This window comes from Tetrao urogallus, assembly GCF_951394365.1.
Source record: "Tetrao urogallus genome assembly, chromosome: 5".
Lineage (NCBI taxonomy): Eukaryota > Metazoa > Chordata > Aves > Galliformes > Phasianidae > Tetrao > Tetrao urogallus.
Window position 1 is genome coordinate 18,626,489 of NC_136818.1, and position 20,184 is coordinate 18,646,672.

Below are 20,184 nucleotides of genomic sequence, written 5' to 3' on the forward strand. Positions count from 1 at the left end.
TTAGTTTGGATAAAATAGAAGCCTACAGAATTATTCAGTGGAGTTGTTCACTACTTAATCTAGCATGACTTATTTGTTTTTGCTTCAGTCTGCCTTAATCTAACGCATCATACAGCAACTGCTACAACATTACAGAAAGGTTGGAAGGGACCTTTAAAAACCATCCAATTCCAGCCCTCCTGTCACAGGCAGGCATACCTCCCACTAGACCAGGATGCCCAAAGCGCAACCTGGTCTTAAATGCCTCTAGGAAAGGGACATCCTCAGCTTCCCTGGGCAGCCTCAGAGAAGCCTGAAGAACTTTCCTAATGAAGTTTGGAGAACAAAAGGCTCTGAGGAGATTTCATTGTGGCCTTCTAGTACTTAAAGGGAACTTATAAACTGAAGGGAAAACAAATCAAACACTCATATATGTAACTGATTTATCTATTTTTTCATAGATGGATTTTAATCACTCAGTAAGACACAAGAATAAGTAGCTGCTCAGTCTCCATGGGTATTAAATATACTCTTGTTTTTCAGATTACATTCAATGAGGAACTCTAAAAAGTGCATAAAAGCTAGATAAACGGTGATGCAGAAAAGCATGAAGATATGTAGACTCTTTTGGCATCTGAGCCTGAAGGACAGATTTCTAGTGCTCAAATTGAGGCTTTTTGGCTTCTACTTTACAAGTAGTCTTCTGCTTTAGAAATACACGTATAAATATATACACAGTAGCCAAGGGTACCAGGATAAATTTGTCTGTGTGGACAGGCAGTATAAATGACTGTTGTCTCTCTCATTCTGAGTGCTAAGGAAATTTGGAATTTAAACCAGCATTGGCTGTAGCTTCAGCCACTTCAGACTGTCAGAAGTCAGTAGAGATGTTTGTTACAGTAAGAGCATTTGCTGTATGCAAAGAAGTAAAATAACTGTAGATGTAAAAGCTTTCTTTACATTTATATACATGCATCTGATCAGGGCTGTCTAACACTCTGGCAAAGCCAAAAACCTAGGTAAAAAATGCCTGGAACCTTGAAAGCTTTTGGAAGATTGGGTACATTAAAAAACAAACAAACAAACATAAAATCTAGCCTACAGCATTATCAAAACAATAGAAAGACACTACTGCTACCACAAATCTCTTGAATGGAATGAGCTTTTCAGCACCTATTATAATATATATTAATAAGAGAAAGGATGTCAAATTATCTACCACAGAGCAATTTAGAGATGACTTAAATTGGTGTCAAGAGGATCCAAGCTCACTTTAACAACTGAACATTTTCTAACTGCATTGTTCCAGTGTAAATAATCATAGAGGACACAGATTTATGAATTGGGCTTGGTATGTCCTTGGTATGTAAGTCAAAAATAAACTGCTGCTGCAAGAGAAAACCTGCAACAGTGGAGACAGAAGAAGCTGCAATGAAATAACACAGAAAAAGAGAAAGGAATTAAAAGCTGTCATAGTTTTACCTTTTCACCTTTGGATCCCTTGAGACCACGAACACCATCAGCTCCCTAAAGAAAGAATATTAAGAATTACTTACATGCATATAATAAAAAATGTGTGAGGGGAGAAATCTAGCAATTAATTCTTACCTTTACTCCCCGAGGACCTGGATAGCCAATTGGACCTTGAGGACCTGGAGGCCCCTAAAATAGATTGAAGCAAAGAACCTTTGTGCAGTATTTGGTTAACAAGCATTAACCTAATCCTTATTCCCTCACTATACCGCAGCAGTCTTGTGTGACATCAAAATAACTCTGTACTGATAGACTTCTCAGCCTTCCTGCTATAAAAAAAAAAAGTCATGGCATTTCAAGGGAAATTAAACTATTACTAAACTTATGAATTTAGTTCTATTTGCATATTTAGGAAATAACTATACACATTATAAATAATATGAAACTGGTAATTTCAGAATGTGAAAAACAAAAGAAAACCAAAATAAATATTTCAAAATTAATGACAATTTGCCACTAGTGGTTTCTCACAGGAAAAAAATTTAAATGATAATTATGATGATGACAGAAGTCAAAAGTATAAATCAAAATAATGATAATTATAAAAACATGTCTTAATAAAGAGATTACAGATCTGAAAATTAGAGGTCTCATGGTGCTTAATCAATACTGACTGGTATTTGGATGTTGTTATTTACTGTTTGCTGAGTATTTAAATTATGTTTAACTTGGATACTTCGCAATTGCTGGTGGTGTTTAAATAAACAGGGTTCTTTATGCTGTGGAAGTAAGGAAGCCTGGAAACATACAGCTATGTGTCTGAGGCTGACCTGCTTTGTTGATTCTCTGATGTTGGAGATGGACACACAGCACAATCTTTCCTTAATAATAAGGTTTTCTGCTTTCAAACTGTGTCTTTTTATAAAACCTTTAGGCCCTTAAAATCTCTAAGAAATAACATTTTCTACCAAGTCTGGCTGAAATTAATTAGTAAATTCAAACTGTGTAAGGAAGAACTGGCAGCCAGTCACATACACTTACTTTCAAAACAAATAATCTATGTAAACTTAATTTTCATGAGAAACTAAGGTAAATTCAACAAGCCTCTAGCTGATAACATTCTGGACAAATACTAATATTAATACAAATATTATGTAAACAAATAGAGAAATTTTGAAACTCACCAATGCACCTTTCTCTCCAGACTGACCCTCTTTGCCAGGATGACCCTGTTTTAAGAGAAATGTATCTGCTTTGGAAAATAATCCATTTGTCAAATGATTCATTATAAAAATAAATTTATTAATCACTTAAATTCCAAGTCAATTGAGAATCTTTTCTATACATGTAATTGGTTTTATTGAGGAGAGTAGTAAATCTCAAGTTTTGCCAGACATGGTCCTAAATAACATACAGTGATTCACAAAAACCATTCATGTTTTGGTGTCATCGATATCGTAACATGTTTTTGATATGTCTTTTATGACAAATCCCCATTGCTTATAGTCAATTTACTTTGTTGGAAAATTTTAAAATATATAGCTCATTAAAAGAACATATATCATACATAAATAGTATTTGATATCTGCTTCCAAGTGACATTTAATCTTTATTTAAAGTTTGTCTTACTAACATTGTATCCTTATTACTTGTTTTTTAAGCATACGTATGCCAAGCGTTTAATCAAAATCTTTTAGAAGATGCTTTTTGACCACAAAATTTCATATTCCCATCCAGTCTCAAAGGTCTCCTTAATACTAAATGACTCAAAAACTGCTGCTGTTAAAGAGCTCATTTGTATTCTTGTAGATTTCATTAATTCCAGAATAATATACCACTTTTAACAATGTGTGTCCTCCAAAACAGCATGACATCTCCTTACATAAAAATGAAGTGAAATAACGTAGGAAAAATTTGCCTAATCTGAAAAAATGTCTTTGATCTTTCACCTGATTTTAACACAGGTATCACAGGATCATATACAAAGCTCACTGCTGTAATAAGGAAGGTACTGCTCATTTTCTTCAATCACCAATGCAATTCTGTGGTTGTAAAGATGTAATGTCAATTAGAACATGTTTAGTTTAACCTAATTCCCTTGCATTTCCTTGGAGTAAAGCTACTTGTGCAGGAGTGAGTTAATTCTGTGTGGGTATATTGGGCATCACCAGGATGGAATTTTCTTCATAGTTGTCCATATGGTGCTGTGTTTTGGATTTGTGACTAAAACACTTTTAATAACACACCAGTGATTTCACTATTGCTGAGGACTGCTTGCACATCATGGAGATTTTCTCTTTTTATCACTCTGCTCCCAGTGAGTAGGCTTGAGGTGGGCAAGAAGTTGGGAGGGAACACAGATGGGACAAATGTTCAGAATTGACCAGAAGAATATTCCATACCATATGGTGTAATGCTCAGCAATAAAAGCTCAGGGCAGGAGGAAGGAGGGGGCATTCATGGTTGGGTTATCTTCCTAAGTAACTACTAAGCTTACTGAGGCTCTGCTTTCCAGCAGTTAGCTCAACTATTTCTACATATTTGAAGCAGTAAGTAAATTCTTAATTTTATTTCAAGTGCACAGCTCTGCTTCACTTACTAAACTGTCTTCATATTGACCAATAAGATTTCTCACTTCTGTTGTTCTGATTCTTTCTTCCATTCCACCGTACAGGAAGTGCCCAGTTGCTCACTAGGGTCAACTTGCCACTTTAAGGAGGTACAGACCTGTGCTAACAACTAATTCTTAAGAGCATTTTCCTCAGCTTTTAAGGTTTAACAATACACAGATTTTTAAAGAATGGTGAAGTCTGCAAGTGAATATTGTTCTCAGCATACAGAGAAAGGTAAGGAGAAAGATCTAATGTTCAGAAATTGATTCAAGGTATGGATTTCCAACTGGACCTTTGTGTGCTTTTCTAACGTTTTCCATTAAAATGGTACCTTGGCAGGAAAAGAGAGATTATGAAAGCTGTAGATACAATTATGTATTGGTAGTATCATGTACGCACTGAAACCCTGCTGTTCATTCTGTGGTAGCAAAACTGTTGAAAATCAGGTTCAAAAAACACAGATTTAAGCTATAATAAGATGAATTGTAAGGGAAAATGACAAACAAAACAGAGAGATGATTTGAGACTTCACACTGACTGTTGAATGGCTCTTGTCAGTGTAGAAAGACGATGCTTTTGATGAAAGAAGCACATGCGTATGTTCCAGTGTAGTCAGTGAAAGAAGTCCAAGCATGCAATATGTATGTAGGTTAGGAAGCAGAGAAAGAGCCAGTCTAAGAAAGCAACTGATGACCATTTTTACTGATAATTTGCTTTGCTATATTGATATGGTAAAACATTCTGATCCTTCGTGTGTCAGCCAGGTTACTTCCACAACCCCGCAGATGTTTCTGATGGATTTCACCAGCTGGGACTACAGTGATTTTTAGTAGCTGCAGCAAAAATGTTAATTCTAAAAGTTATAGCAACACAAGTAAACAAAGGTTAGATGTATTTTATAAAGCTACTGGCAGTGAGGAGTACATGTCTTTCATTCTATGTTTTATTTTTGAGACACAGGTATTATTATATATTAATTGGTAAGACTGTTTAGATATTCAAAGCATGAAATATTTGGTTACTTACAGGAGGCCCATCAGAACCAGGAAGACCAGGAAGGCCAGGCTTGCCTTGAGGTCCCTAAATACAATAGCAGAGACACATCTTAAGAATGACAAAACACATTCTATCAATTGCTTGGATGATAAAAAATCATCCTTACTGGGACCAGGACTTATACAGACAACAAACTAATGTAACACTTTAGTATCTTAATCTTCTAAAACAGAAGGCAAACCAACCCCAGATTTAGAGTAGCTATAAGAAAAAGGGGAGAAAAGAAAAATTAAAAAAAAAGAAAAAGAACAACAACAACAAAAAAATCCTTAAGCACATAAAAAAAACCTATACCCAGTACATTCAATTGTAAGAGTTAAGGATAAAAAAAATGGGTATTCACCTATGAATATGCACAAACAAAACACAATACGGAGAAGACTTTTCCAGTTATAGAAAATTAAACAATATTTAGCATTTCAGGAGTAAAATCATTCAACGTATGAAAGAAACCAGCAAGCTCAGGGAGCAAAGAATAGCGCTTACAAAATTGTAGCTCTCATAGCTGAAAAGGCTTGCTATGTCTTTGTTAAAGGCTGGAATGCATTTATTTTGGATATAGTCCATTCTGTATAATAATCCTTCTTAGGCACACAGGTAGATAGAAAGCATGTAAAATGTGACATTTTTGAAGCTGACAGAAGGCCTGTATCAGACCACAAGAACATTCACAGACAGATAGACCAGAAAAAAAACACCATGAAGAGATACTATAGTTAAGCTCATAATACCAGAATTGTGTCAGAACGTAATCCTTGTAAAATGAGAGCAGAATCTGCTGTTAATAGATAAAAAACTTTGTAATAAAAAAGAGTGATAAAATCAAGCAAGCTGTGAAATTAATTAACATAAAAGTATATACTGTTTATTGGTGCAGATAGGGTTCTGTATCTAACAGCAGAAAAAATAATCCAAAGAAAAGATAGGAAGTTATGCTTCTGAAGTAATAAGAGTAAAGTCAGACCTCTGATAGTTATCCATTTACTTCAGGATTTTAGGAAGGTTTACAAATTTTTAGATCTCAGGTTAGTATGCTTTTAAACATAGCAAAGACCTTAAGCAAGGTTGTTGCACAGAACTGACTGTGAAACACCAGAATAGAGCTGTAACTTACTTTTTCACCAGGAGGTCCAATAGGACCTTGTGGACCAGGAAGGCCCTGTTAAAAAGAAACCAGCGTGAAAAATCAGGGAGAACAATACACATACATTCACCGTACTAAAGGTTCCTCGTTAATTTGTTTAAACACACTGGCAAATATATGTGGCTTTTTCTTTTTCCCCTTACCAGTTAGATCAGGAATTTTGTGTGTGCCTTTTGCACAAGCCGCTATTCTGGCAGTAAGTCTGTAACAAGATCCTATTCAGAACCCTCCTCCAGGTGTGGCCATTTCTGCTGCATTCCAGGAACACTGAATGAGTCATTTTTCTCCTGAATGAAAAATCCTTCTAACATTTGAAAACTTTGCTCCCACTGCCATAGGTACACTTGTAGCACATTTAGGAAATCCTAAAAGCTTTGTCAATTTTGCATGTGAAAAAATAGCCTTGTGCCAATTTCACATTTATCAAACATTTAGTGCAACTTGCATCTTTTTTTTTTTTTTTTTTTTTTTTTTTTTAAATTATTTTACACTTACTTGTGGGCCTGGGATTCCTTGCTGACCAGGGGGTCCTGGCTCCCCTTGAGGACCCTACCATACAAAAAAAATTAAAAAAAGAGACAAGGCATTAGGTTTGCTTTTCTGCATTATAGATTTTCGTTGTCAGGACTAGAAGGAAGAAAAGGTCATTTTTGTTCCTCATCTTTGTTCCTCCCTCTTAGAATTTTACTACCACCAACTCTCAATCCATATGATAGACTTTTTTAAAAAAAACAGACCACATATACGACCTGAGTACTAGAGCCCATAGCGCTAAAGAAGTTGAGAAGAAAGCATGGTTAAGTCTTATTGCTTATGGTTGAAGGCTAAGAAATAGAAAGTTTTCTTTTCAGTGTAAGACATGAGGCATCTGAATGTGAGGACAGAAAAGTTCAATTAAATGGAAGGGATGGCACAGTGGCAGGGACAAGGGAATGTTGAAAAGGTTTTTAGAATTCACTCCCTTTTTAATTTCCAACTTACTCACCATGTTTCCCTTTGGGCCTGAAGGTCCATCAATACCTGCAATGCCCTGCAACAAACAACAGAAACACAAGCAGCTTTCAATGGACTTTCATTTTTTCTTCTAGAAATGACAAATACAAAACAGTTCATACGTACAGGTTGTCCAGGGGGACCAGGTGTACCTCTGGGACCCAGTAGTCCCCGTGGACCCTGAAAGACAAGAAATTCTTATTAACGCCTGCCTGACTATTTCTGAACAAGAAGCAGGACTGGGTGAGGAATGTCAGAAGGAGCAGAATGATAAGTAAATGCCTTCATGGGAGCTAGGGGAGAAGGAAAAAATGGAAGGAGGAAAAGAAGGAAAGAAAATCACCAATAATACATTCTCCTGAAGCCTATCGTAGGTTTGAACAGAAAATCAGAAAAGGACAAACTTTGATACAGTCAGTTGTGCTGTCATTTCAGACAAAGGTACAGAAAGCTGGTACAGTATCTTTCACTGAGGTTTCATCACTGTTTTGGTGTGAAGATCTGACATGAACAGTAGTATACATTTGTACTCCTATTTTTAGTAAACACAATGGTCTATCATAATTTCTACTACTATTTACAGTAACAAACAGTGCTTTTATTTTTAGTAAAGATCAAATAAATTATTAAAAATTACTAATCATTTTATTAGAATTAATGCAAGGTATTCTGATAGACACAGTGAGGCTTGTTTTTCTTTCCCCTAAACAAAAAAATCCATAAAGACCAAGGGCTATTCTAGATCAAGTGAGCAAGATTTGCTCTGTAGCACAAACTTTTGGCTTTACCCTATGGAAATGAAAAATAATTTTCATGATTTGTGTCATCATTCATATCATTCATATCACACTTGCTAAAGTAGGCAGGACAGCATCTCCAGTTTCCTCATGTATGATAAAGATACAAGTCACTAATATTCTGACTGTAGTATTTTCTTGTCACTTAGCAAGTAGACAGCAGTATATCATACGTTTAGGGTAAAAAATCCCCTTTCTGAGGCTTGATTTCTTGCCTGCAATGCAGAACTCTGCTCTGCAGTGACAACACCTGCAGAATTCTAACTGACAACAGTGGAACTTCTGTATTGGAAACAAGCATAAAAATATACACTGAAGAACAGTAGTAGGAAAAAAAAAAAGGCTTATTTTTGAATAAATAAATGTTTGGAAAATATTTTCAAAACAACAGGGGTTTGGATATGTTCTCATGTCTGCAGTGACATATTTTAAACTAGCTCAAATGGATAAGAAATAGGCTGTGTGAATACTGGAGTTGTGAATACTTATCTGGATATGCATCTGATTTAATTCTGATTTTGTGAGTGATGTTTCAGCTCCAAGAAAACAGATCATTTGCTTACTTTTCAGGTAATATCAGTATTCTCTAAATATACATATATGTGCACAAATTTTTATATCTGGAACCCAAAACAATTCAATAGAAAGAAATCACATTACAATAGAAAGAAACAAATTACATTTGTTTGTAAAACAGTGTACTGGTCAGAAACAAAGAAAGCATTGCTTACAGCTTCACCTGGGAGACCTCTTGGTCCAACTTCCCCATCTTCTCCCTGATTTTGTACAAAGGAAATACAAGTTTTAGAAAAGAAAAAAGAGCAGATATTATGACTGTATTTCCATTACATGGATTCACTCCCAGTTTTACTGTGAATCTGAAGTAAATAGCAGCTTACTCTTGATCCATCTTCACCAGGTAAGCCAGGAGGTCCCTGTGGGCCACGGTCTCCCTGTAGAACAAGAAAAGTTATTAAAATAACATCTGTGTCTGAAAACAACAAAGAATGGGAAAGGAAATGAAAATAAATATATTAGCTGCAGTGTGATGTATCAAAATGTGTTAACATAATGATATTAATCTGTTACAGTACTCAGTAAAGTCTTTCATTACTTTATTACAAAAACAAATGACCATTATTGAAACAATGAAATATCTGTTTGTAAAATTTTGTTCTCTAACATTGCCCCAGAACATACAGAAGTTGCTGCTCCAAAAGTCAGTCTTAATTATATGTACACACATTTTCTTCATCTCCTCCCTTACACAATGTATTTCTGCTAGGAAAATAAGGAAGGTGTGCATGCATCAGGAGTTAACGCACCAGTTGTAAGGCCCTGGAATCTACACAGTGAAGTTCACTGACTGCCTTTCAGAGCCACCTACCCTGGCACCAGTCATTCAGAGCAGTAGGACTGATTTGTCAGAGGTTTTGGAATGCAGCCAGACTTCCACACTTCCCCTGAGGCTGGGGCTTTTCAAGTCTCAGTATGCGAAGCTCAGTACATTCTGGACTACACACTTTTAGGATTTATTTTTCTTTCTCTTCTAAAGAGAACTAGTGTGCAGCATAGCTCTAACACCACTGACCAACCTCTTTCTAGGCAGCAGGTTTTTAGACTGTGACTTCCTTATGGCATTGGACAACAACCAAGTATTCATCCTGCTTTCCTTAATTCAATCATTGCCTCCAAGGAGCATGACCACTGCAGAGGATTATTGCAGAGATATATGGAATCACTCTTCAGTGGCTCCATTTCATGCTTTCAAAATTTAACTTTGCTAGGGGATTTTAGGTAGCTTGGTCTCTTCTCCCAGAGTGTTCTTGTATTAAAAGTATTAGGATTTTATTCAATTTCTTTTCTCTAAAAGTTGGAGTCGTTACTGAAAAGAATGAAATTCTATGAACTGCACTTTCAGAGACAGAAGATTAATAACTACAGCAGTTTTGACATTTTGATAAGTTTTGAAACTATTCAACATGATTTTCTGGTACAGTACGTGGTTTTCTGCATGCTAAAAGATGCTACTGAAAGATGACTCACAAGATGCATAATCTGTGTTTTAACTTCTAATTAATATCTAGGTAAAAACTGACTTAAACCTTCAGATGTTTAAAGAGCTTAGCCTCTGGAGAGCTACCTTTCTTGTCTTGCAATAGCATGGCACTCAAAAAGAGATTAGAAGCTTGCATTCAGTGTCCTGTATTGTCATACGTCAGAACACAACTACCCTATCAGCACTCTCAGTTGTTCAGTACTCTAATTCTTTTCTTCCAGTGTTCTGCCGAAGCAGGAATTTCGTCTTCCTCAGACCTTTACTTCTAGTAGATAGTCTCTTGCTTATTTTTATGCTGAAACGCAAACACAATAGAAAAAAAGCATTTCTCTTGTCATATTTTTCTGTTTATTTTAAGCCAAAGAGAACTGAATATTTATATTACGTGCTGTTAAGTAGTTATGAATCCAAAGAGGTCTCGCTATCTGGTCTGGCTTTGAACTGAGCTGATTTCAGAGGGGATATAGTTAGTGATTTTAAAGAAGACTGCCAAACAAACATGAGAATGCAGTGATTTTTAAATAGTGAGATGAAAAAAATGACAAAAAGAAACATTTGTTTTCATTAACACGTCACAAATTTCAATACAAACTTATTCAATTTCAGTTCTCATTTATTTAGGAAATATGGGACAAATAAAATATTTGGAAAAAAAATTCTTTATGATACAGAATGTCCTATGGACTGACGATTCTACCATTAAAGGTTGGAAAGCAGACAAGACACGTACCCTGGCTCTGAACCAATTTCTGCTTAGCCTTCAGAGTCGTAACAAGAACTTAATGTCTAGCCCCCTCTGCTGGTCACATGCTGATGAAGCCAAATTTCAATTCTGTGCTGATTACCTTACATATTAATAAGAAGGAGTGACAGAAAAGGATCAAGATATTTGCATGACAATAAAAATTCTTTTTCTATTGCTGAAAGAACTCAAGAGAGTATCCTTAGAGGTTATTACAAAGCACTAAGTCACAGACCAGTAGTCAACACTGGTGACATTTTCCAAGAAGGGCAGCAACCATACTAACGCCTTGAAGGGTGAGAGCTTTCATCATTCCTTGGTCATCAGCACACATGGGAATATTTAGTTCTGAAATTCCTACACACTGTTTTTTTATGCATTTACCAGGCTTTACACTCAGTAGAACATGTTATTACTATCTGTCTTAGGGGTATAATTTACAGCAGAAAGCCCCGGCTGCGAAAGATGCAACCTCATCCTCTCAATTAATATGAGAACAGGAGCTAGTATATTAGTTGTTTTAAGTATTATTTCAAATTTTCCCAAATTATCTGATATGACTTTGATCTGTCACGAATCTGAAGTTGTTGGAATGAGCCACACTAAGATGTTCAGTTTGCAGTTTCAAATGCAGTTTTTGAGCAAGATTCTTGCAGGTTAAAAATTTTCATACTCCTGATACAGAAATGTAATGCTAATTTACTGTGTTACTGTTTCCCTTAACAATCAATTTAAATCCAGCAGACAAATTTCATCATCAAGAACAACAACAAAAAAAAACCTACCCAAAAGCCTAGAGCAAAACCTGAAGATATGATCTGAATTCTAAAAATATATTTAAACCAATAATATGTGTGAACTGTAGTCTGGCTGATTGATACTACTAAAATATTTTGAGGAACACATTACCTGACAAGACAGATATTATTCTGTAGTGTGAAATGCTGACATTCTGTTTCAGCTTTCCTCACAGTTGTTCGTGCTATTCTTAACGAATAGTACATTATTTCTGTGATTGTATCGTTGTTGTATAAATATGCATGTTTTTCTTACCCTGTTACCTTTGTCACCAGGGAGGCCAGGAAGACCATCGAATCCTCTGTCACCCTTGGAGAGAAGAAATCACAGTTTCCGTAAATTACTGCTTACAGTCTGTAATACTCTGAGTAAATTGTACCTTCTTTCTGTGTTAATTTTGAGTAATGTTACACTTTCTTATTGAATGAAATATATGGAAGGGGGGAGTACAACAATAAAGCTCTCAAAGTTTTCTCTATGTATTACAGCTAGAAAATATGCCACACCAGCTTCTTTACTGCACTGTAGGTATGGTGTTTATAAAAAGAAGTCTGAACTGAATTGAAAAGCTCAATTCTAGCTGCCCTTTGTAGTTACAAGATTGATTTCATTACTGCTGATACTCTGTAAATAAAAACTAAGAGGGACATAATCATGCCCAAAGAATTTAGTTATTTCAAGGTCAGGCTACTAACCATTACCATTAATTAGCATATTTCAAATACATGATTCATTCTCAGCTTTTGCATTTGACCCAGCTATCTGAAACCTCAATATTTTCACATGAGAGGAGAATTTTGGTTTGGCCTGGCTGGAAACTGTGGCACTTGCTTAAAATCCATCCAGACCATTCCAATGTCTCATTATTTACCTTTGCACCAGGTTCTCCTGGCATTCCTCTGGCACCATCAGCTCCAGGCCGTCCCTGCAGAAATGCAAAAGGGAAAACAGTTGAAAATGCAGTGAAAATAGTAATATTTAAACATCTAAATAGCATCTATTTACCCAGAGCAGGATTGATATGTATGCTACCTACCCGTTTGCCAGCTTTTCCACTTGGACCAGGGGCACCTTGAACACCACGAGGACCCTGAGTTTAAAAAGTACAGCAAAAACCTAGTTAAATATCTGAACTCAGGAACACGGTTGGCCTTTTATACTGAGAAGTGACTTTTTTTTTTTTCCCCAGGAGATGATAGAGTATACTTTTCAAATGCTGATTTATATTAACACAATCATCCAATCTGGCTTAACTCTGTTTTAACACTAGTTTTCATGACAGTACACATGGCACAATTGGCCCCTTTACTTAAAAGCTTATTATATTCTTTTGATGACTTTGAAGATCCCAAGCCTGTAATTTGAAAATTCTTGTTCCTGTCATACCAAAATTATTTTAGGCACATAATAATTATTTGATGAAAACTGAAGAGTGCTTATTTCAGATTTCTAATTCATATGCAAGCAGGAGTTGTGCTCGTAAATAGATCACATGCTGTCTTAGCTTTATAGAGCAGAACTTTAACTAGAGGAGAATCAAATTACTTCAGACTGAAAAACCTGATTGCACTGTTCAGACATGTAACTATCACTGTAGGTTGAGTGGGTGTATGTTTCTGTAAAAGTATTCTTATCACCCATCCAAATGTGTCTTCCTTGCATAGAAATAACAGTGATTAAGGACTAGCATCCAAAAATATTGAGTAGGAAGAGAAACAATGCTAACAATGTAAGTATGCAAACGAGAAGACTGGCCAGTTGTTCACAATTGTTCAATTACTTTCTTTTTCTTCTGCAAATATCCATGTTCAGTTATAAGACAGGTACTTAATAAAGTAGCTGAGCCATGATACCACTTGGAATATGGCAAAATTATTGTTCCAGAGACACATCCCATGATATCTTTATGAATCCCATATTATTTTAAGGTTTAAACTAAAATATTTCCGTACTCTTTTACATCACCACAGGAGCTGATATAATAGTAAAATGAGAATAAAAGTATGCGCTGATTCCTAAAGACCCCTTCTTGCTATGTCATTGAGTTCTTCTTGAAAATATTCCTGTTTATTTAGTAAATAGAACCTCTCAGCTTATGAGACCCGATGAGATTACAGCCCAAGACTATATACATGCAGATTGACATTTAATTACTGAACAGAGATAAAAGTGACATTCCAGAAGTTATAACTGTTCTTTCTTTTGTAAAGGCAGATGGGCTTTCACATTCAAAATGAAAAATCAAGCTAACACATTTAATTAAGACTGTATTGTAAAAGCTATTTTTCCTCAACTGCATGTGGAAAGCACATCATTAACCATTTTCTTTGAAGAGATATAAATGCATTTTTTTGTGAGAGTAAACAAGTTCAAACATAACAAGCAATATTATTGTACCTGAGGACCTGGTTCACCACTTTCTCCCTTAGCACCTGCTGCTCCAGGTCCTCCCTTGATAAAAAAAAGCAAAATATTATTTGAATACAGAACTTTAAGTTGCTAAGTTATTTTTCTATTCCTATATATTGACATGGAGGAAAAAAAACAATCTCCTGTTTATTATGTAGTGTGAATTCACCCTTTGAATCTGAAGGTATAACCCAGTGCACATTGTATAGACCTTGAGACTACTGGTCAAAAATCTTTCTCCTACGAAAGAAAAATTCCTGCAAATTTGAATGAAATCAGAAGTGACACTTTGTGCTATAATAATACTTGAAAGCTAAATATGAGCACAGATTGCATTCAAACAAAAGTTCACCAGCCTCAAGGAAGCCAATAGAAATTAAATCCACCTCTTCTCACCTTTATCCATTTCTGTGTTTCACAGAAGAAAACATAGAGTTCAATTCAAAGATCACTAACTGATGCAATCTTACCATAACCTACAGTGATATTTTAATCAAAATATTTCTGCATCTGCCATGAAAAAGTGCACTTTTATTTTTGCTGTGATTAAATGATACAGATCTTCAGTTTTACCTGTGAAAAGATCTAAAATAAATCTTCACCTAGGCTATGTGGAATCTGAGGCAAAATTAGTAGTCTTCACAGTTTTCTCTCTCAGTCTCTGGACATGCTGACATAGAATACAGTTTCAGGGAAGGTACATATTTAAGTACGATGGGTAAAAGTTTTTTTTTTGCATTTCTGACCTCTGTAGCAGTTCATAACCAAATTAAGATATTCAACACAAAAAGAATCTTTCAGACCTTGGAAGACTGATCCTCCTCCCATGTTTACCATGGTGACCATTCAAAGTAAGTTTTCTCAAGGCTTAGCTTAATGCTGGATCTAGCATCGTGGAATGGAAAAAGTGCCACCAACATTCCAAGTACTGAATCAAATTCTAAGCAAATAGAAAATCATATCTCTGGTAATGGCAGCGGAAAGAACAGTAGTGATAGATGGCAACTGTTGTAAACTCTGCTTTTAATTAACATCAGTAAGCAGAAATTTATTTTGCATTCTACACTAATCAAGTATGTGAACTCCATACTCACTTGAAGCCAGACTGGGGCTACAAGAAACCTGTGTTTAAGATTTTTAATGAATTATGTGCTTGTCTGTGTCTCACTGGATACTAAATTAGCACAGTACTGTTCATATTAAGATGAAGAGATCCTATTATTTCATTAATTTAAATAATCTGAACACACAAACACATCAAGAATCTGCAGGTGCTTCTGCAACTGTAGGCCAGATGAAAGAGTTGGATTTCTAGAGCCTCCTGGTGGCTTAGTAGAAAAACATCTATTAATGTTGCTTAGTTAAATTTTGTGTACAAAAATACACGATGACTTTGAAAATGTACCTGGTATAAAATATAACTAAAGGCATATAACCCGCTGTCAATAAAACATTTTATTTACAAACTAATTCCTTGCTTATAGCAGTTCTATAACTAATCTGTCTATACAGACTTAATGTTATCCTGCAGGTCTCCTGATCTAAATCACTGCTGGAAATAGTGTATTAGTTATTTAAATAAACTCTACCTGTCTGACTTTGCCACATATCTAATTGCGATCAATCAGAAGACTGTGGCAAATTTCTGCAATTGTTTGCAACATTCCATTTTGGATGAATTACTCTAGAAAATAATTACTCTTGCATTCACCTGCTTAAAAACATAACCAAAGCCTACTAATCTTAGTTTCTGGGGACTAAGTGAGATTTTGATAAGATATTTAGCTATTATTTGTCTGTAACCAGTATATTTCATCTAGACAGACAGAGCTAGGTTCATGAGATTTGGAGCACAGAATAAACTGAAACAGGAATTTTGGCTCCATTTGAAGTGGAGGTAAAGCACTGCTGAACCAACCCAGAACACAATTTAGAGAAGTTTTAGTTCTACATAGCTTTCAAAAGTCATTGAAGGGAATGTTGAGCTGTTAGGATCAGGTAAGAACAAGATTGAAAGTATTCTGCATTATTCTTAAAACATTCCTTCAGCAGCCCCCCACAATAGACAATAGAAGTAAAAATTACAGCAGACATAGATCAAATTAATGGAGGTCAAATATTTTTCAACCTAGCTGTGCCACCAAAATAGACAAATTAAGTTTCCAAATAAAAAGACTCTTTCAAAAACGGATGCTATACAATCTTTAAAAGAGAATTTCACCCCATGTCAGAGAATAAATAGAGTCACCTGGGAGAACTCAGAAAAGAGTTTTTTTCTAAAATGCTTATGATTTTGGCTACAGCATTTATTTTACTTCATACTACAGATACTTTATAATAGCTTTTAAAATATGTTAAATGCTAAATAACACCATTTAGTAGACTACTGTATCTGAAATATCCATCTTCTAAAAGAGGAAATTGCAATTGGCAGATAAACCAGGTGATTTTGGCTTGCTCAACTTCCTATCTGTTTTTGCACTTTCATTGGACATTGATTGCCCTTTTAAAGTCTCTATAGGCATTACAGTAGCAAGTCTGTTTGTGACCAAAAAGCTGTTTTACATATCCTTAGAAAAACTGTTGTTTGTGTTCTGTGTATAGACTTCTTAAAACATACAAGCTTTCAAAATATCCCACAGGGTCATTTCCCAGATCATTCAGTATTAGCAGTACAGGCCAAATTCAGGTCTTAAGTAAAAAAAATGTAACAATTATTTTAGTAATCAATATTATTTTTGATTGCCTACATAATGTATCTTAAGAATTTCCAGATTCAGCTTAAATAGTGAGTCACAGCCATTCTGCACAGTCTTACTTTAGTATATTCTTCTGTAGTGTTTCATATTTGCTACCAGAAACTTTGTAAATATAGTCACAGAGATTACTGACTATAGAGGCATATGTAGTTATTTCTGTAAGACTGCTTTGTAGCCTAAGTCCACCAGTGTTCAAACATTCCAAAATCTACATTAAAAACTCATTTAATGTTCAGGCTGCATTGTAATCTTCAAATAACAATAAAAACTGTGACCTTAATTATAGCACTTTCTTTTCAAATAAAATAAGAGCATGTACAGAGGTGCAGGCAGTGCCAGAGTGAGATCAATGAACTTTTATTAGAGTGCTCTTAGATTCATGTCTCTGTTTTGCTTACATACCACAGGACCTGGTCTTCCAGTGAGTCCCATGGGACCAGGTGGACCTCTCATTGCAATCTGAGAAAACAAACAGAACAAGGCATCAGGAGCCAAGAAAAAGCTGCCAGCCCAGCATACAGATTTTGTTTTAAGACAGTGTCAATACATCAGCAAATAGACCCCATCATTCACTCAGTAGTGAGTGTATTCTGTCATAACGATGTCTACTGTCATGAAACGATGCTTACAGCTGTTTACTTCACACTCTGAATGTCATAAAATGGAAATTCATTTGGAATTATACTCTTGTGGCAGTTCTATTTGCAGGCTCCTTGTGCTCACCCTTGCTTGCTGAAGAATAGCTTGTGCTTGAGCTTCCTGAGCTGAGATTGTTGGGCCCTTCTCACCATCTCCACCAAAGCGGAACTACAGGTATCAAAACAAGAAATGGAATTCAGAGTTTATAAAATGAAAACCACAGTTATTATTCACAGCAACCATGTAAACCACTCTGAAGACACCGAGTCTCAGTATTTAGTTCATTCCATTAACTTCAGTAGATTGCTGAACTGGGGAGTTGAGCCACTGGATCCAGTATATGTATTAAGAGTAAGATTTTAGATCTGAAGAAAAAATCTAATTGCTTAAGTGAAAATATATTCTTTAATGTATTTCTTAAAAATTAAAACGTATCAAAGTTAATTAACTTTTAGTGCGTTTTTAGATATATACATAAAAAATTAAATTTAACTTAAGGCAGAATTCAATGTGAAAAAGACATTTGATATCTAAGAGGAAACAGTTTTTGTAATTTCTGACAATTTCAAAATAAGCTAACGAATACTCTGCACTCATGATCTGTTATTGTTCATGAAACTGCTGGTAGAAGCTTTGCAGTTTTGGAGGGACACTAAGCTGCAACAAGTAGCATGGTTTTCCAAAGGTATAACATGAGCACAGTGGATGTCAGAGCAGTGAATCTTCCACTGTTCACAGTCTGTTTGTATGGTTTACCTATGCCCAGAGTTTGTATGGTTTACCTATGCCCAGAGTTGGCATGGCAACTGAAGTTTTTCTTCTGCAATCATAATAAGATCAGAATGAAAGACTTTCTTTGGAAAAGTTATGGAAAACTTACTTGCTTTAAGCCCCTGCAAATAAGTACCTGACTCTTCTCATATGAGAAAGAAAGAGAACTATCGAGCTTGCTGCCATTTGAAAGGAAGCCAGATGGCTCTGTAGGCATCTGCATAATGCAGAATCAACACTACTTTCAAAATATTGTTCCAAGCAATTAGTTATCTTGCATCCATTGAAAGAGTGAACCTATTTTTATGAATTCAAGCCCCACACATGATAACGAAGAGCCTCACAAAGGCCTCTCTACATGCCCTTTAGGACTCAGAATGTATCTCTGAGAAAAGTTAGTGTAGCTACTGCCAGATTTACTCCTTTACACTTTGGGTCTCAAGCTGGTCAGCAGGTCATCTGTAATAAAAGGATAGCAGCTCTCAGTGGAGCTTGTAAGTGGCAGAGGGAGAATAAGCAATTAGGAATGAGAATTATGACTATAAAAGTGATGACAGCAACACTGTCTAGAGTAATAAAACTCCCAAGAAATGCTCATTAACCTGGAAATCTGCTAAAAATAAAAGTGACATTTTATACTTCAAAACATCTATCCTCATTTTGTATGATTAACTATTTAAACAGCACCTGATTTTTAGAAAAAACTATATCACCTCATTGCAGCTGGAACTAGACCTGGAGGATACCACTTTCTCCACTGAATGTTTAGAAAATGCAGTAGAATAGTAGCGTATTTCAAATAGTTAGCAAAGATCAACCTGAGCCACAGACTCAGAAACAATATGATGTCCTGAAAATAAGATGGTAAATGAAAATGGTAAAGAAGTCTGGATGTTGGTTAAACTACTAAGACAGAATTCAGAACAACTGAAGCCAATTAAGAAATTCTTCCTGAGAAACCTCTCTTTGAACTTGGAAAACTACTTGAGCTCAGAGTGATTAATGTCTTAAACAAAGGCTTGTGATATTTTATAAATGGACTGATAGGTATAGTATTAGTCCACACTTACTACTTTTAATGGAACAAAGTGGTGAATCAACCTCTTCTGGCACAGCAATTACAGTTGGAAGAATGATTTGGGAATAATACACAAGTGGCATTTTTTCACCAACTAATTATCGGGCACTAAATATTTGCGTTATACAGCCAGCTGTGATAACAAAACACTAGCGCAAGCATGAGATAAAAAACACTACCTTTCTTTGATAATCTTTCCTTGATTGTTTCTTAAATAAAAAATAAAATTTAAATCATCCTTTCCTCATTGATACTGATGGAGTCTTGCCTCTTGGAACAGAACTGATGTAACTACAGCTCTGACCCTTTTTACAAAGATAATCTCACAGAAAATATTGCCCTTTCCTTTACAATTGCTTTATTATTACTCTGGTATGTTATTACTCATCAAATCTTTCAACTATACACACTCTGGAATAATAACTTCCATGCACAATGCATCTCATACTAAAAAGCTGCAAGACACTTTTGAGGGCTCTGAGCTTGTCCCTCCACCTGCTAAAACAGATGGTGTTTTGCTTAAGTTCCAGTGGGAGAAGAGCTGGCTATGTGCATCTATTTCTATTCAAAGAATGCTCTGACTTTTCAAAGAGGACAGTGAAGTCCAATTTTAGGCAAAGAATGTTTAAAACTCTCCAAGTGAAGGAGATTTGAAAGCACACGTCTGCCTTTGTGGAACAGCAAATTCCTTGTTTGGGAAATATGTATCAGGTAACAGCTATCATTGAAAAAATAAGGACCATTTTAGCATATGCAATACAGTCATGTAGGTTCTAATCAGGCAGCCATGCAGCAGCTAATGCCTATTGTCTGAAAAAAAAACCAAACAAATAAACAAAGACCTCCAAATGATTAAACCATATGAGAAACTCTAT

The 20,184-nt window shown here is 35.6% G+C and overlaps 1 protein-coding gene across 4 annotated transcripts in view; it reads right to left on the reverse strand.

Annotated features, from left to right (window-relative positions):
• COL11A1 (collagen type XI alpha 1 chain) overlaps positions 1 to 20,184 on the reverse strand; it is a gene marked incomplete at both ends in the record, with an annotated part of 129,619 nt that overhangs the window by 56,646 nt on the left and 52,789 nt on the right. For all 4 annotated transcript variants that reach the window (XM_079535686.1, XM_079535687.1, XM_079535685.1 and 1 more), the window contains 16 exons: positions 1,462 to 1,506; positions 1,588 to 1,641; positions 2,637 to 2,681; positions 5,091 to 5,144; positions 6,235 to 6,279; positions 6,760 to 6,813; positions 7,250 to 7,294; positions 7,384 to 7,437; positions 8,786 to 8,830; positions 8,954 to 9,007; positions 11,909 to 11,962; positions 12,525 to 12,578; positions 12,690 to 12,743; positions 14,051 to 14,104; positions 17,224 to 17,280; positions 17,545 to 17,628. In XM_079535686.1, coding sequence (XP_079391812.1) covers positions 1,462 to 1,506; positions 1,588 to 1,641; positions 2,637 to 2,681; positions 5,091 to 5,144; positions 6,235 to 6,279; positions 6,760 to 6,813; positions 7,250 to 7,294; positions 7,384 to 7,437; positions 8,786 to 8,830; positions 8,954 to 9,007; positions 11,909 to 11,962; positions 12,525 to 12,578; positions 12,690 to 12,743; positions 14,051 to 14,104; positions 17,224 to 17,280; positions 17,545 to 17,628 — 852 coding nt within the window. The remainder of the gene's footprint in view (positions 1 to 1,461; positions 1,507 to 1,587; positions 1,642 to 2,636; positions 2,682 to 5,090; positions 5,145 to 6,234; positions 6,280 to 6,759; positions 6,814 to 7,249; positions 7,295 to 7,383; positions 7,438 to 8,785; positions 8,831 to 8,953; positions 9,008 to 11,908; positions 11,963 to 12,524; positions 12,579 to 12,689; positions 12,744 to 14,050; positions 14,105 to 17,223; positions 17,281 to 17,544; positions 17,629 to 20,184) is intronic.